At 41.4% G+C, this 18,083-nt stretch overlaps 1 protein-coding gene across 2 annotated transcripts in view; it reads left to right on the top strand.

Annotated features, from left to right (window-relative positions):
• The window catches only part of RETREG1 (reticulophagy regulator 1), a 135,759-nt gene that overhangs the window by 109,418 nt on the left and 8,258 nt on the right, over positions 1-18,083 (top strand). For both annotated transcript variants that reach the window (XM_036109221.2, XM_036109223.2), the window contains 2 exons: positions 13,481-13,607; positions 16,095-16,179. In XM_036109221.2, coding sequence (XP_035965114.1) covers positions 13,481-13,607; positions 16,095-16,179 — 212 coding nt within the window. The remainder of the gene's footprint in view (positions 1-13,480; positions 13,608-16,094; positions 16,180-18,083) is intronic.

The following is an 18,083-nucleotide window of genomic DNA, read 5'->3' as shown; positions in this document are numbered from 1 at the left end:
ACATTTTGCTGACTAGCAAATCCAGTAAACAAGGACCTGCAGTGAGACGAGTAAGAGGCACAGAGAGAACCTCGTGCCAGAGGGATGCATGCTAGGTGTGAACATGTGCGTCACTTTGCTGTGATATCTGATGGAGTGAAGATGACGTCCTAGAAATGGCGAGAACATTGGGCAAGCAGCTGACCTCCAGCATGCTGGCTTGGCCATTAACCCACACAGAAAGCACACGTGGCAGCCGTCCAGTTCTCCTGCACACCACTGACAGAGCCCTCAAGTGCAGAGGCAGAGCTGAGTATCTGCCACAGGTAAAAATGAAGGCGGACAGAGTCGATGGGTGGGCATCTCACCGGCCTAATAAGGTTCAGCCCAGATCATTCATATCTCATTGGTTTGCACCGAATTACATTTCATGGGAGAATGCTAATTTTTAAAAATAAGGTTTCCTGAGGAGATTAATAATGTGAATGAAAACCAAGTATTGGAGGAACTCCTTGAATCTTTCTACATAAACTACACAAAGCCTCTAATCTAATGACTGTTCATTAGAAATACATCGCAGGGCACCTCCTTTTCAGCTTGTTATTCGCCAAATTCCTGTTGCTCTTACATGCGTATGAAGAAGTGGGGGGAAATGCTTTCCTGTGGAAACTCTCTCTTAAATCAGGTTGGATTGATTCATTTTTATAATTTTGTTTTCCTAGAGGACCTACCAGTAGGAGAAATAACTTCTTTGGCATTTGTCCTCACTCCATACTCTCAGCCACTGCACACGCTCCTGAGGCAAAGAGACCTCCAGAGGAACACATTTCAGGTGCCATGTCCGCTCCTACCTTCTCTCTCACACACCCCTTTGCCTCACGGATATTCTTTCCAGATCCCACAGCATGTCAGGAAGGTAACCTCCACCATCCTCTTTCTTTCTTTCTTTTTTTAAAGATTTGTTTATTTTAGAAAGAGCATGAGTGGGGGGAGGGACAAAGGACGAGAGAGAGAGAGAGAGAGAGAGAGAGAGAGAAACATACCCCCCCACTGAGCGCAGAGCCCACATGGGGCTCAATCTCACGACCCTGAAATCATGACCTGAGCTGAAATCAGGAGTAAGATGCTTAACTGACTGAGCCCCCCAGGTGCCCCCATCCTCCTTCTAGCTTGTGCCTCCCCACACCCTGATCCATGGCCATCTCCCTTGCATTCTGCTTTTGAGTACTGCATGATACTCATTTACCGTGACGGCATGCCGTAGTCATACAATAGCTTATTCTCAAAATCTGCTTTTGAGGGAAGCTGATGGCAAGTTTAGCAAGCATTAAGACATCATAATGAGATCATAATGAGATTCTTATATTTTCTATGACTGATAAGAATGATCCCATTGGTAAGGGTGTGTTCCTTTAAAAGCCACTGATGTCATTCAGTGACCGGCTTATATATGAGCGGGAGAGATGTAGTCTTTAAAAGGACAGATAGTCACTCCAGCTTGCCGCTCCATGGTGTGCCTTGATCACAACAAGTTCTCCAAGCAAAATTAATTTTAATTAGCCTTCATAATAAGAGCACTCGGGAGGAACTTGATCATTCAGTCTGGCTTGTATCTATGTATTCAGGCCCAGTGCAGTGGGTACGGTCTCTAGAAAACAAAATTAGGAACTGTATTGTTAATGACAATGTTTGCACTGTAAGAAATAAATTTTTCAGTATTGTCACAGAAATTTCAGTTTCCTGTAACTAGGCCAAAGGTGAAAGAAACAGGGAAGGGACATTTACTCTTGACTCCAAATACAGTGAATTCTGGATTGTACTTCATTGGAAATGGTGAGTCCCGAGTAGAATGCAAAGAAAGGCTTATATCCAACTTAGCAAACTTTCCTCTCAGTCACAATTTCTATTTCCCTTGAGGAACGTTTCTTGACTCTCAGATATGATTCGTCCTTTAGGGACAAAGTAGAAACCTTTTCTTCCCTCAAGGATCATGACCAAAGCAAATCTTGGCATTCCCAAAGAAAGGGTGTTTAATCTCCTGCTTGTCTCAAGTAGGTGCTTGTTCCCAGCCAGTAATGGAATTTAAATTCTTCATGCCCGGGCTGCTGAAAGTCTGCTTGTTGAAAAGTTAGCAACATTGAAAACGCTGAAAAATAACGTCTAACTGGCATGTGTTTATGGAAATTCGAATAATGCAAGAAGTTTCGCGATGGCGGTTAAGTGCCAGGCTTCCAGATTGTCTCGGTGGATTGGGTGCCCTGACGGTCTCCACCCCAGGGGAAGGAAGAGAGAGCGCTTAGATTGAGCTGGAAGGGGAAAGGAGCCGTTTCACAAAGCAACTGATATTTGATTCCTTTGAAACTTAGTATAAAAAGAGAGCCCCAAATAGAACACCGAGTTGCCCCGAGGAAGGCGAGGCTCAGCTTCCCAGGCCAGCAGAAGCTGGAGCTCAGGGGGTGCCTCCCCGTCCGTGGCCTTGGGAGGACTTGCTCACGTGGCTAATTGGTCTGAGAAAGTGAAGGTTTTGAGTTGAGTGCTATGTAATTTCTTAATCTGGTGTTTGCTTATTTAATCCTCCAGCTGACACATCTTATTTGCTTTGTCATGGTTCTAATTCTGTGCGTGTTTGTGCAGAGAAACAGATCTCTGTTTTTATTTTGTTTCTCTGCCTACACACACTCACGCAAACACGCATGCATGCGGAGGGACGTATTATGTATCCGGAGGATTAAGAAAAATTCTAACACGTTGCACTAAGAAATGTTAAAATCTGTAACTGGATATTGACTGACCTTTCTAAGAAAAATTCGACAGGAATTAACATGAACAGATGTTCTCTCCCAGCAGAGAGCATGAGACCGTTAGTCACTAGCCGAGAATGAAGCACTACATGGGGCTCCAAGCCAAGGTGTATTTATAGGTGTGATGGTTGAAGGAGCTGTATGTCACGGTTGCTAGGGGACAACTTAGGTTATAACTGATCCCTTTTTTGTGAAAGCTTTATCAGTATGGGATGTTGACATAGTTAACTTTCTGAAAACTATTGTTTGGTTTCTATTTCCAACTCCTATAAATAAAAATAAAAACAAATAGTGTGACATAAGGTATATTCTCTGGGGGTAGGTGTAGTATGACAGACTCCTAAACCTCTTTGGAAATGAGTATTGTAATAGGACTTCCTGGAGATATGGAAAATCTGAAAAGTGATTAGAAATGTGCATGCGTGCATGTGTGTGTGTGTGTGTGTGTGTGTGTGTGTTTGAGAGGAAACAATATCTGAACATGTTTTCCAGTGAATTGAGGTTGCCTGACAAAAACAAAAAGGGACTCCTTTTTCTCTATCCCTTGTGAAGGTGGGACATTCGTTGATCTTTGCCTTCTGGCCCACTCGACTTGGCGGGGGCCCTGTCCTGTTCTCCGTGGGTGTCACAAATGCTCTCTCGTCCTGTGAGGGTCATGTCTGCAGAAGGTGCTCGAGGATTCGGGGATCCCCCATGGAGAAGTCAAACGTGAGGACCCAAGTTTTGCCAGAAGGAATTCCACACAAAATACTGATTACCAGTTCAGAATGCTTCTTGGAATAAATGAGACGTATTTACCGTAATTGCCTAACTTTGAAGGCAGTTTAACTCTCCGTTTGCAAGAAGAAAATAATTGAAACTATTCCATACAAATGAAAGTTGGTCTCCAAATTTTCAGGGCTTTTTGTCTGTTATTTTGTATATGTTTATACTTCGAAATGAATACATGCTAATTATTGCTGATCTGTAATGGGACAGAAACATTCAGATAAGTCAACAAAAATCATGCATGGTGTCACTAAATAACCACTGCTCACTCCTTCTGATAGTTTCCTCCTTTAATATCCTTTGTCGCTGGCACTTATTCAGTATTTTATTGCCTCATAGATATCAAGCTCTGTCAGCTGCTGAAGACAGAGCTGTCTGTGCCCATGAATTCCTTTACGGAATTTAAAGTCTAATGGGGAAGTCAACTTGACAGACAGAAATTAACGACAATTGATAATTGCTACAAAAGAAAATGAGAAGATGCCGTGGCTGTCAGCAACAGCTCCTTCTCACCCTGCTTTCTCATGGGTAAACTGGAGGTGCTCCAGGCCCGGCCTTGCAGGTGTGGTGCTCATGGGGGGCGGGGTGGGGCTCCGGTGGCGAGGACTCGGTGAGAAAATGCACAGAGTGCTTAACACTGAGTGTCCGCGCAGGAATGCTCCTCCAGCAGGAACTACGGTCATGACTGTCATTGCCACACGCTGTGGGATCACCGTGTGGAGCCTGCCTTAGAAACAGCTGGGGTCGTGGAGACGGAAGACAGGCTTCTGAACTCCTTGGTCCTCCGTTGCACCTGGGAACCAGAGCTGCTTTTTAGAATTTTTATTTCTGTCGCCTGGCGTTGAGGGATTCCATAATCCTTCCCTTGTTACCGCTCCACTGTGCTCTCCTGCTCATCTCTGAAGTGATCCCTGTGTTCCAGTCCAGAGTCTTCCTGTATCTCACCACACATCATGAGCGTTCGCAGTCCCATTTGGTATAGCCCTGTTCCATCGTGACCTTGAGCAAGGACCTCCATTTCCTCTTCTGTAAGACAGGAATGGTAGATAGCACCTCACACATAGGGGGACCGTAAGGACTGAATAGGATCGTAAGCTTACAGCAAGTGGAACAGCGCTTCACCCCTGCTTTTAGCAAGGACTCTCATTTCATGTTCCGTATTACCCCCCTTGACTTGAATGATTACTCAGCTGCCTTGATGGGAATTATTCACCCTGTTTGCGTCTTTCCATTTTACTGAACATTGTCACCTGAATAAAACTATGTCATACTTGGGCGCCTGGGTGGCTCAGTTGGTTGGGTGTCTGCCTTCAGCTTGGGTGATGAGCCCAGCGTCCAGGGATCGAGTCCCGAGTCGGGCTCTCTGCTCAGCGGGGAGTCTGCATCTCCCTCTGCCCCTCCCCCTGCTCGTGCTCGCTCTCACTCTCTCTCACAAAAATAAATTAAAAATCTTAAAAAAAACTGTCATACTGAACTCTGTAATCTTAATCCATAACTCTTTTTAAATAGTTGTTTCTGCCTCATAATTTAAAATATACTTCTCCACTGCACCTACTGAAAAATATAGCACTTTATGTTGTGTCAGAAATGCCAGAAGCCAAACCAATGCCAGCTTAAACAGAAGCCAAATTGAAGTTGGCTTCCACAAAGGGATGTCCATGGATGGCATCTAAAGCTCCAGAAATATGCAAAAAGATTTGAGTTTGGATATATTTTAAAACTCTATTTTTTTTTGGTTTAGAAAAATAACTTTCAGTTATAAAAAATACTTTTTGACTTAAGTTCCCGAGTATATGCTAAAAAGATCCGTTGTCCGGTAAAGCATTACAATAATGTAAAGGCAGTCTTGGCTTCTCCTTGCACATCCAGTCCCCAACTTTGTTTTAAGTTCTGTTTTTTCCCCAATAGTCCTAGATACAAGTACATGTCATTTTATAAAGGTGAGTTTCATGTACCACGAGTGTGTGTGTGTCATTATTTTGGGGTCACGTGTAAACCTTCACATACTGGTGGAGGCATCGCTAAAAGCCCGGAGCCAGGAAGGGTACCTGACAGCAAGTTCTCTGTACTCGGTGCGGGTTTACTGACATGAACGGAAGGGAAATGGTACAGAGAGAGGTTTTTGGTTTTTTGTTTTTTTTAAGATTTTTTTTATTTATTCATTCGAGACATAGAGATACAGAGAGAGAGAGAGCATGAGCAGGGGGAGAGGCAGAGGCAGAGGGAGAAGCAGGCTCCCTGCCGAGCAAGGAGCCCAATGCGGGTTTGATCCCAGGACCCTGGGATCATGACCTGAGCCGAAGGCAGACGCTTAACCATCTGAGCCACCCAGGTGCCCCTGGAGAGAGGTTTTTTGTGCTCTGCCAAGATTCATTTGTTCAGCCTGATATTTTCTAGTGCTCAAAGACTCTTTGGGCAAAGGAGATGAAGCAGGCAGCTAGCACATGCTCTTACTGAATTACAGTCTATTTTTAAAGAGCACGGGAGTGTCCCCATTTCTTGGTCTTACAGAACCCCCTAATGGAGGAGGCTGTGTGCTGCATTCTGAAACTAAAGTGCCTTCAAATTTCATCTCTGTGGCCACTAAACTGTATAGACAAATTTGACTTTTAATATAAAATTTAGACATGATTTATTAATATGGCTTTTTTTTTTTTTGAAGGAAAAAGTTACACAATAATTTTAAAGCCAGCCGCGCAAGTAACATAAAATCATTCAGACCCCAGTTTGAACGTGTGAGTTCCTTGGTTCTTAACAAAACTCCCCACTCTATATTCCTACAAATGACACCGCGAGATTGCTTTAAATCAGATTGATCCTTTTGGAGCTTGCTTTTAAGACTTTCGCGATCAAAGCAGCATTTAGTTGAGGACTAATTATTCTCCTACTAAGGCAAGACCCTTCTGAGAATTCTGTCCAATGTCTGTGAATTCTGAGGTTTTCCAGTCTGGTTGGTGAGACCAGGCATCATTCTCAGCCCTGCGTGAGTGCAGGACTCCTCCCCGTCGTCCCTTCTGCTGGCTTGTTCCTGGCCCCCAGGTCCCTCATGCACTTTTACCTTGGCCCTCGGCTGAAGACCCAGACCCCAGCACATGGCCAGTGGTCTCTCTGCAGGCCCAACTGCTCCCACACTCTGTCCTGCCATCTCCAGCCTCTTTGGTCTTCAGTTTGGACCCTGAGTTCTGTCTCCTCAGCTCAGGCAGTCCCTGGATGGCACTGGGTTGCCCTTCCCTACTCTGTGGCCTGGAAGCTCAAGGCCACTGGACGATCATAGGACTCACCACCTTTCAGAGATCAACATCCTTCCTTCGGGTCGAGGATCTTGAAAATCATTGTTTCCTATATTTTGTCTTCCTTCCTTCCTTTCCTTTTTTATTTATTTTTGTGAGAGAGAGTGAGAGCAAGCACGAGCAGGGGGAGGGGCAGAGGGAGATGCACACTCCCCGCTGAGCGGAGAGCCCCTCGGGACTCGATCCCTGGACACTGGGATCATCACCCAAGCTGAAGGCAGACACCATTCCTTCCATTCCTGCCATTCCTCCCTCCCTCCCTCCCTTCCTTCCTTCCTTCCTTCCATTGTTGTTGTTTTCAATGGGAGGGCAGATTGGATCCCCCATATATCATCTTGCCTAAAGCCAATTCTCCTCTTGTCTCTGTTTTGAACCAGGAATTCTATGTAACTTTCTCATGGGGTGTTTCTTGCAGTGACTCTGGGTAAAAAAAATACCTGCCTCAGAATCACTTGGGACGGTCATTAAAAATGCAGGTTTCTGAGCTTTACCCCAGACCTGTTCCATCAGAATCTCTGGAGTGAGGTCCAGAAGGCTGCTGTTTAAACAGTGCCCGGGGTGGGGGGGTGTCACACACACTCAATTTGGGAACAGCCTAAAGGGCTTCATTTGGCCACATCACCTACTGTGTATACTTAATTGTATTCTAATAGGGATATGGAGGCAGAAGAAGGGATGTTGGTTTCCAATTCCACTAGGAAGCCTCAGCTCCCTTCTGTGATGAAGTGAGGCTGCTTGTCTAAGGAGCCATCCTCCTCATTTTTATTCCCCTTGGACTGTCACAGGCAGGTGAAACCATAAATTCCTCAGCTGCTGAAAAAGCACTTCACTGAACTCAGGGTTCTTTGGTAAATAATTGCTTACCTTGACCATGCAGAGTGTCCTTTGCTAAAAATCTGTCCCTTAGTTTTTGTTGAGAAGATGATGGTAACAAAATGGCATCTGCCAAGGCCTTTAGTTTCGAGAGCTTTTTTGGAAAGCACTGCATGTCTGCAGATCCTTGGGCAAAGCCCATTTGAAAGCCACAAGGGGGCAGGGAGTTGTGAACTGGAACTGGATTCACCAAGAGTGTGGGAAGTTGGGGATAACAGTCATGAGGGAGGGACTTTTAACTGGTCCTTATCTTGTGGCTGGAGTGTGCAGAGGTTCATTCCTTAATGAGGGCATGAGTGACAGAGAAAGCTGGAACCGGGGAGGGGGTGAGGGGGAAGGACCGAAGATCCTTACTGGAAAATGCAGTTTTCCCTCTGAAACTAAAGAGGAAAGAGATAAACCCTGGAATATTATACTGAAGCCATTGGTAATTTTCTCCCTTGGATGAGCTTCAATCACAGAAGACTTAGACTCTTTGGTTAAGAACTCAGTGAAGCTTCAAACTGTTTTTAAGTCTCCTTTTATGTTAGTTGGCCTTACATTGCCTGTTGATCCGCGCCAAGGATGGTGGGAAGATAGCCACACACCATGTAAAAGATCTGTCTCCCCAGCATCATCCAGTATTCACAGGAGATCCTTTCTCTGGTTATGTGTTCTTCAGACAAGGCTCTCCAGGAAAACCTAGAGTTTCATGACAGAGCAACTGTGTGTTATGTGTACGTCATCTGTATTAAAACATGAACCAGACACCAAGCATGAATCTTAGTTTCCGCTGAGTCTTTAGATTCTGCCCACGAAGCACTCTCTTGTTCTTGGAAAGGGTGGGTACTAACTGATGCCATGTTGGTATTGGTCAGTCACACCTCAACCCTCCTGACTCTGGAAAGGAGTGAGAAGGAACATGGAATGTTCTTCCTTGTCGTAAATTATATGTAGACTCTTCAAAAGAGGTCATTGAATTTCTTTGAAGAGGGCACATGTTTTAAACAAAGAGAACAGCTGGAAACCAGGACTCTTGGCCTCAGGTCTTGGCTCTGCCCTGAATTAGCTCAGAAAACTTGGGTTTCACTTTCCTCACCTATAAAATAAGACTGAAAAGTTGACATCAAATGTCCTATTTCATTCTGAATTATACAACTATATTAGATGTTATTCAATTATATGTTATACACCTATGTTACCTGAATTGAAATGTGATGACATGATATACATTAATGGTAGACTGTATACGATGGAAGACTGTAGAAATGTGTGTCCCGGTGGGACTCAGAATTACTTGCTGGACGGTTTAAAACTATTACGAAACTCCCAGAGAGTGACTCTTCTGAATCCATGATTCATGTATTTTTTAAAGATGTATTTAGTTATTTGAGAGAGAGAGCATGTGTGCACACATGTGCGAGAGCATGAGCAGGGGGGCAGAGAGAGAGAGGGAGAGAGTCTCAAGCGGACTCACGCTGAGAGCAGGGTTTGTCGCGGGGCTTGAACTCAGGACCCTGAGATCATGACCTGAGCTGGAACCAAGAGTCCGATGCTTAACTGACTGAGCCACCCAGGTGCCCCAGATCCATGTTTCATTTGAAGTGTAGAGTGGGATCTCTTCTTTGCTTTTGATTTGAATTTTTTTTAGCTGTACATATTTCCTTTAAATTTTATTCAGCACAATCTATACATCTTTTTCTCATTTACTGTGTTTTTAAACATTTACTATTCTTTCCAAAACCCATCTGGTTAGATAATATTTTCCTGTTTTACACAATGGATTCCTCATTTCTGTTTGTGACTGTAACAATAATTCAAATATCGATTAGATTTATTTAAGGTTACTGCGTTAATATAAGTAACCATGGAATTTATTGTCCTACGATACTGTCACATAAGGGCCTTTTCCAAAGGGGAGGAATTTAATATAAATAAGAGTGTCCTTGTATGGCCATGGAAAATATTCACCAATTGAATATTCCCGTTTCTCCTTCCCACCAAGCGGTGGTGTCTGTAGACTCAGGGACAGCGCTACCGGCGTTCAGTTTGCGCTGGTTGGAAATAACACTAGGAAACACACCGAGCATAATGTGAGACCCAAAGGGGGAACTGGGTAACTTTTTATTGAATAAATGAATAAGGATGGATGGATGCTGAGGTTTCTTCATATCCACTTGAATCCCACTATGAAAATAGGTAAGATCCTTAAATGTGAAACGAGATTTTTAGTTAATTCATTGTGATATGTATTAAGCACCTTAAACTGTATGAAGACTTCACCATGACATTATCTCTGCAGAGATAAGTTAGGTAATTTTAGATAATTTAGTATTAGAGTAGGCTCCTTTCTGATTTTAGGGTATTTACTTACTAGAATAGTAAATATGTATACAAATGCTGTGTCACTTCTGAGATAGGAATCCTAAAGGTAGTATTAGAACAAGGTTTCAGCATCTATAAGGTTCAGCTTACTCAGAAACTATGTTTCATGGCTCTAGCTAGCAGAAATACTGTTTGCTTCACAAATAAATAAACTGAGGCAAAAACTTAAGTAACATTTATATATAGAATGTGAAGTGAGATATACTCATGTAAAACTGTTACTAAATAAAAAGCATGATTATATGTTTAAGTATCAAGAAATTTTTTTTATTTAATTTTTTTAAAAAGATTTAATTTATTCGAGAGAGAGAGAGACAGCATGAGCAGGGGGAGGGGCAGAAGAAGAGGGAGAAGCAGGTTCCCCGCTGAGCAGGGAGTCCCACACAGGCCTCGATCCCAGGACCCCAGGATCATGACCTGAGCCGAAGGCAGATGCTTAACTGACTGAGCCACCCAGGCACCCCTCAGTAAATTTTTAAATAAAGGCCGTGTGTGTGTGTGTGTGTGTGTGTGTGTGTAGCTTTAAGAACACTAATAAGTCAATTTGCATGTATCCATCATCTAAGTTAAGAAATAAAACATGACCGGTACTCAAGAAGCCTCGCTGTAACATGCCTTGCTGGCCGTATTCCCTACATACCCCCACACCATCCCTGCCTTAGGTAACCCTTTTCCTGAATCTTGGGTGTTTTCTTTTGTTTTGTTTTTAAATCATTTCCTTGCTTAAATAATCTGTTGGCTTAGCATGACTTTGAGCTTTATATAAATGAAATCATAGTGTATGTATTCTGTGATTTTTTTTCTCTCAATATTCTGATTCTGAGGTTTACATACATACATTCTGAGTTCATTCATTTCCATTGCTATTTCATCTTTCATTGCCTGAACACAACTCACTTTATCTGTTCATTATCCTGATGAAAATACTCTTAAATTTGTTCCAAATATGAAATGTTCATTCATTCCATTTGAATCATTAAAAGAATGATAAACCATTCCATAATACATTTTTCATTGATTTTTGCTAGAATTGTATTTGCCAGACAGTTCAACCAAATCCTTAAATACTACTCAATATGCACAGAGAGCAGAAATTAAAATCTGTATTGCTGTCAACTGTATGGCCCCAGTAAATGGAACAGTGGCCTAGCCTATCCTAGCCAGTTTGCAATAAGTTATTCTCAGAAAGGAGGCCACTGGGCGCCTGGGTGGCTTAGTCGGTGAAGCATCTGCCTTCGGCTCAGGACATGGTCCTGGGATCCTGGGATGGAGCCCCATGTGGGGCTCCCTGCTCAGTGGGGAGTCTGCTTCTCCCTCTTCCCGTCTCTCCCCCCCCAACTTGTGCGCTCTTTCTCTCTCTCTTTCAAATAAATAAATAAAATCTTTAAAGAAAAAAGGAGATCACAGTTTAATAATCTCACTATTTCCTTTGCCACTTGTAGTTTTTGCCCTCCTGTACAGAATATTTTCCCATTAAGCAGACCTGTTGGCAAGATTTTGTTACAGAAAGTGGTTTCCTAGCCATGCACTTAGTGTCTCCTTTAATAGGTCTGGAATCATTCATAAGGTATGCAAAGCTAGTGCTCCATTTGGTCACCAATGGAAACAGGCTTGCTCCGTGATTCAAGAGAGGGGTAGAGTTAATGGATACATAAACTACTCCCTGACTGCTAAACGTCCCCAAAAGTTCATTTCTTATGATAGTCAGGAAATCATTTGGCAAGTGTCTACCTCATGGAAAGCATAAACCTGGAGAACTGGTAACTCAGTGACTCTCTGGTAGAGCATTATTTGACTCAGAATAAAGGGAAAGGAAAGTGAAATCGCTTTTTTTTCTTTTTTAATGCTATTGCATTCATTTAAATATAACTTAAAATTATATTAAAAAAGGAAATATTATCTAATCTACAAATTGTCTTAGTGTTCAAGGTATATTAAAAAGAAATAGGGGCACCTAGGTGGCAGTTGGTTAAGCATCCGACTTGGTTTTGGCTCAGGTCATGATCTCAGGGTCATGGGATCTAGCCCCGTGTCAAGCCCCATGACGGGCTCCAGGCTTATGGAGTCTGCTTGGGATTCTCTCTCTCCCTCTCCCTTTGCCCTTCCCTACACCCCCCACCACATGCTCCCTCAAATCAATTAAAATTTGTGGATTAGATAATTAAATTTCCTTTTTTAATATTATTTTAAGTTATATTTAAATCCTTAAAAAAAAATAGAATCCACATATACACAGTCTCTGGGGAGCTGAGCACCAAAGGGCCAAAGTAGCTTTGATTTGTGTTAGGACTACTGGATTTGAATCCAGAGATCATCTTACTCTGATTCCCTTGCAGTTGTAGCTCGGATGATAGTTCACTAATAATCTTTGTCTTCTACTAGAAACATCCATTTATTGCCGTATCCTTAGCTCTATGGCAGTGCTTTCCACGTGGTAGGCACTAAAAATTATCTATTAAATGAAAGAATTTGGGGGCCCTTGATAGAGCTTGTTTGAACTGGTATATTTCTGTGATGAGTTAGTATTGCAAGAGTGGGATTTGAACTCGATGTCATTGTGATTTTAGGGGAATGCCCTGTGTTTGCATGTCTTCTTCCTGGAGAGATGGTTACTGGTTTTAGCTTATTGAGGTTCCTGTGGGAAAATGAGGTCAGGGACACAGGGCACATGCATAACAAATGCATCACATTCAACACGTGGGGGAAGGTATAGTAGAAAAATACAAGGTATTTTGAGACCCTGTTGAGTTTAACAGTTTCTATTGAGTTGACGGACTATAATATATATTGAGAAGGCATTGTCATTGACGATGATGACAATGATTAGAAGATCAATGCCAAGGTTTCTCTAAAAACACTGTGGCTTCCCTATCCTTAAGGTTTTAAATGTTTCTAAAAAGTCCCTCCAGACCCGGTATGATTAGGTCCTGTCCCACCTTCCAAGCTTCCTGCAGCATTACTCTTCTGGCTGACTTTGCCTCTGCTGGAGCCACACGTGGGGCTCTGTAGAATAGTGCTGGTAGCTCCTTCTGGCTCTAGGCCCTCTGCCTATGTTGTACACTGTTCTATTTGGAACTCTTCCAAGCCCTCGTGATAGACTGCTAATCCAGATTTTGGCATAAAAGTAACTTCTTCAGAGACGTCTCAAAGGCCCCACCCTATACTCCACCCTCTTTCTTTAATTGTAATGGGATAGTTGTGCAGCAAATTGCTTAGCCTGTCTCTCTTCTCTTGGCACGAGCTTCATTAGGCAGGTATCGGGCTTGTTCACCTCTGAATTCACAGGGCTTTTCCAGAGAGTGTGGCCAAGAGCAGGTGCTCAATAAATATTTGCTAAAGCAGTGAATGTTGAAGGAATCATCAAAAGTGCAGCTAAAATTTTTTGTTTTCTTTTTCTCTCTTTAGCTGGGAAGTTATCAATTCCAAACCAGATGAAAGATCCAGGTTCAGCCACTGTATTGCAGAATCATGGATGAATTTCAGCATATTTCTTCAAGAAATGTCTCTTTTTAAACAGCAGAGCCCTGGCAAGGCAAGTTTCCCAGCATAGGAGAATTACCGTGCGTGCTTTAAAACGTGCAATAAATTAGAAACAAATGAATTAACCTATTTTATCAGCTTATAAGGGTTCTCCAGTCCTGGATATAATATACTAGGAGCAAACGCCATAAAAGCTGGTATTAGTGAGGTTCAGAAATGTGAGGGTGTTAGCACTAGAAAATCCTCAAACTTATATTTCAAGATTGGATGGGTTCTCTATTTTATACATGTTTATCTAACTCATTAACAAAAATGGTGACTGGTCTTGCTATCAGCCAGACCAAGGAGAAAAAAAATACCTTATGAAGAATCTCAGTTTAAAAACAGACACATACATGCAGAGAACAGACTGGTGGTTTCCAGAGAGAAGAGTGGCAGGGCAGTGGGCAAAACAGGGGAAAGGGATTAAGAAGTACAAACTCCCAGTTATGAAAGTCACCACGATGTTGTACACCGGAAACTAATATAACATTATAGGTCAACTACACTTCAATTTAAAAAAATAAGTAAGTCACAGCATAAGGAATGTCGTCAATAATATCATGTTAAGTATGTAGGTGACAGATAGTAATTAGACTTGTCATTATCCGTAATGTATGTAAATGTTGACTCACTGTGTTGTACACCGAAAACTCATAACCTTGTATGTCAATTACAATTCAATAAAAAAAGAATTTGTTTCTATTACTTAGGCTGGTTCCGAAGTCAAAGGGAGATGAAATGAACACACAGTCCTTTTAGGGTGCTTTTGGAGATAATAAAGTCGGTCTAAAAAGTAGAGATTCCTATATCATCTATCTAGTAAAGAAAACCTTTGGCAAAGACACTCATAGTCTCTATATAAATGGAATGTGTATTTTTCCAATTAAGATGAAAACCCCTGAGAAGAAGGGTCGCAAGTGGTCTGAAAGGGATTGCACAGTGCACACCCTTGGAGTACTTGGGTGTGTAGAGGCGGCTTCAGCTGTGATTGTGAGAATGTGGGTTTAAGGGTGGAGCCATCACCAGTGTTGTGTTCAAGTTCCTTGAACCTCCACCTGTAGTTGGAAGGGCCTAGGAATGTCGACGCTGAAAATCCCTCTGGTTGCACCACGTACAGGCCATCACTTAACTCCAGTCGTATTGATAATAGAACTGTGCTTGGACACATTTTGAGCATATTAAAGTGGCAACGTTGTATATGTGTGGATTTTTTTTTTAATCCCCGAAGGTAATTCTTAGCATAGATACCCATATGGTGGAGAGGGAGAGTTGCATTTTTGATGCCTATTTTACTGAAATGATTAAACACATTTTTAGAAGATTCTGAACTTAAAACTTCTGCATTGGACTGCATTAATGTAGTCCAAGTCAATTGGCTTAAGATGATGTTACAGATTTAGTGGATAATATGAAATCTCTTTGTGAAACTGAATTCCGGACACGGTAATGCTTTCCTACACTTACTCTTCCAACGCTTATGGTCTTTCCTCTTCCATTTTGCTATTCGAATTGCATATTCTTTAAGGGCCTCTGCTGTTTCAGAAACAGCTCTTAAGTTTGTTCTGTAAGTTCATCTGTTCTCCTTTTGATAGTTAACTTATTAACCCTGTGCCAAAGAATGGAAAATCAAAGTTCATTGGACAGTGTTAATCAGTTACTGATCAGAGTTATGTATTCTTTCCTCATATGTCTTTTTGAAATTCCCTTAATGAATTTTCTTTGCTTGCCAATTTAATACATAATTTAAAGATAAATCAAAAGAAGAAAAATAGTTTATTTTTAAGACTAGGATGTGGAAAACAAGTGAAGGCTTTATGGGAGATTGTTTTGTCATGATGTTTAAATTTCTTGAAACAACCAAGATTTTTTTGGTCATAACTGACAGAAGGAAAATAAGCACATTTCACTGTAGGAATTTCATTTCATTCCCATTTGGTTCCTAAGTGACCTAGAAGTGAGGTCAATTTGAGGGATGGATATGGTTAGGAAGGAGGATAGTAATGGCCAATGGATTCATCCCAGCAGTTTATCAGCTGTGCAAATTGCCATTCTATTTATATAAATGCCTCTAATTTCTGCTTTGCTGTGTTTATGAATTTTGATGAGTTTATAGAAGTAGTTTGAACTTGCAGGTTTATTGACCAGGCTGCATTATTTTCAGTGACTGATATTGAGGAAAAGAAGTTTCTGGGGACATACTAGTCTTCAGTTCTCTTGCATCTGACAGTAATATAGCCACAGGCATGATTAATGGGAGATGTTCTCCGTGCCAGAAATTAGCTTCTGGAACCTCACAATGATTATTACTAAGTGTTAGAGTGGACTAAGGCTGGCTGAACACAGCAGTCATCAGGCAGACCCAAATACAAAAGAACACTGAAAAACATTTGCCATAACGTGATAGATCACATATAGATAAATAATTGTCTGTGTATCCTGTGCCCGAAAATGTCTTGGAGTTATATATAATGTCACATCTTGTTTCTGTTATCTCTAGTTTTGTCTCCTGGTCTGCAGTGTGTGCACATTTTTTACAGTCTTGGGAAGTTACATTCCTGGAGTTATACTCAGCTATCTACTGTGTAAGTATGGTAGAACATTTGGCTAATTTATGTGATGCATATGGTATCATTTAATGGTCAACATGGCCTTCCATAGTTTGGAAGAGGAGGGATGAGTCCTTAACTATACAGCATATTGGTGATCCTTTAATTTCCTGCTGTACAAAGTTTCTCCTTTTCCTAGAGACATGTTTATATTTTAAAGTTGGAGGAACGGCTGCCAAAAGGCAGGGTTGGTTATAAGTGATTTGATTTGATTTTAAATTATGTCAGTAAAACCATAAGTAAGCTGTATTTCCCATCCCCCACAAACACACTAATCCCTTTGCCCTTGTGTATGTTCTGTGGCTCAAAAAATAATTAAAACCACAATGTCATACCATTACACCCCCACCAGAATGACTAAAATTTAAAATACTGACCATAGCAAGTATTGGCAAGGATACAGAGCAACTAGAAATTCTCACATACTGTTGGTGGGTAGGTAGAATGGTAAAAACACTTTGGATAACCGTTTGGCAGTTTCTTAAAAACTATGTATGACCCAGCTATTCCACAGCTAGGTATTTACCCAAGGGAAATGAAAGTATATATCTACACAAAGACTTGTCTGCAAATGTTCACAGCAACTTTATTTGTAGTAACCAAAAACAGAACACAGTCTATCTGTCCATCCATAGACATACCGGTAAACAAACTGTGGTATATCCATACAATGACTACTCAGCATGAAAAAAACTGATGTACGCAACAGTCTGGATAAATCTCCAAATAATTAGATTGAATGGGAAAAGCCATGTGAAAAAGAACATACACTGTGTGAATCCATTTATACATCATTCAAATTCATCTTTAGCTAATAGCAAAGCACACAAATGGTTGCCTAAGGATGAGGTGGGTAGGGGCAGGGAAAGGCAAGAGAGAAGGATTAACAGGAAGATGGGAAAAATCTAGGGGGTGATGGATATGTTCACTATCTTCATTGTGGTGATGGTTTCTTAGTTGTATGCATATGTCAGAACTTATCAAATTGTATACTTTAAATATGCGCAATTTATTATATGTCAAATATAACTCCAAAATGCTGTAAAAAAAAAAAAAAAAAAAAAAGTATAGATTTCCATCTTCTCCTGAAAAATATGGTCTGGTGCTGCCACCTTGAGATGGGACAGGCACTCTCCACTGAACTAACCCTGGTTATTTCCCCATTTTTCTTACACCAGCTTTTAAAATGTACATATGCTTCCTTGGCTTCTAGTGATATTTGAGGTCGCAACTCCTATTTAAAAGGTAAATGGGCACATTTTCTAACAACAACAAAGAAGTAAACACTAGGGAATACAATACATTCTCTAGGTCAGGCTTCATTTCTTTTTGTATTCCTAATGCGTAACATCCATGGCAGATGATCAAAGCGCAAATCCATTCTCTCAGATGGAACTCATATAGAGTATCAGCCCTTGATTGCCTTGTTTAGGAACTAAAGGAGAAGAGAGCCAGGGGATAGTCTGATATAGGCCAGGCATTATTCAGATGGTTTGCATTCACTTCATTTATTCTTCACAAAACCCCAAGAGATAATATTATTATCCCAATATTACTGATGAGAGGCTAATAGATAATAACTTTCCTATAGCGAAATGGCTTATTCAACAAATAAGTAGAGCGCAGATTTTAATCCAGGACTGTTGTCAAGAAAGCAAGTAATCTTTGTGTCAGTGTTGAGGGTGAAAGAATAAAAGGGAGAAAGTTGATTTAATAGCAAGTCTTTGAAAACAGTGACTGTAAGCATAGTGTGTGCATGCATGCGTGTGTGTGTGTGTGCGTGTGTTGTATAGGGGAAAATGTTTTCATTACAGGAGGAAGAATAGAAATTATGAACTTATTTCACAGAGGCACTTCTCTAAGAAAAAAACTTGTATTTG

Source organism: Halichoerus grypus, chromosome 2, assembly GCF_964656455.1.
Source record: "Halichoerus grypus chromosome 2, mHalGry1.hap1.1, whole genome shotgun sequence".
In the NCBI taxonomy this organism is placed as follows: Eukaryota; Metazoa; Chordata; class Mammalia; order Carnivora; family Phocidae; genus Halichoerus; species Halichoerus grypus.
The sequence above is the reverse complement of the archived record's forward strand: the minus strand, read 5'-3'. Positions and strand labels throughout refer to the sequence as shown.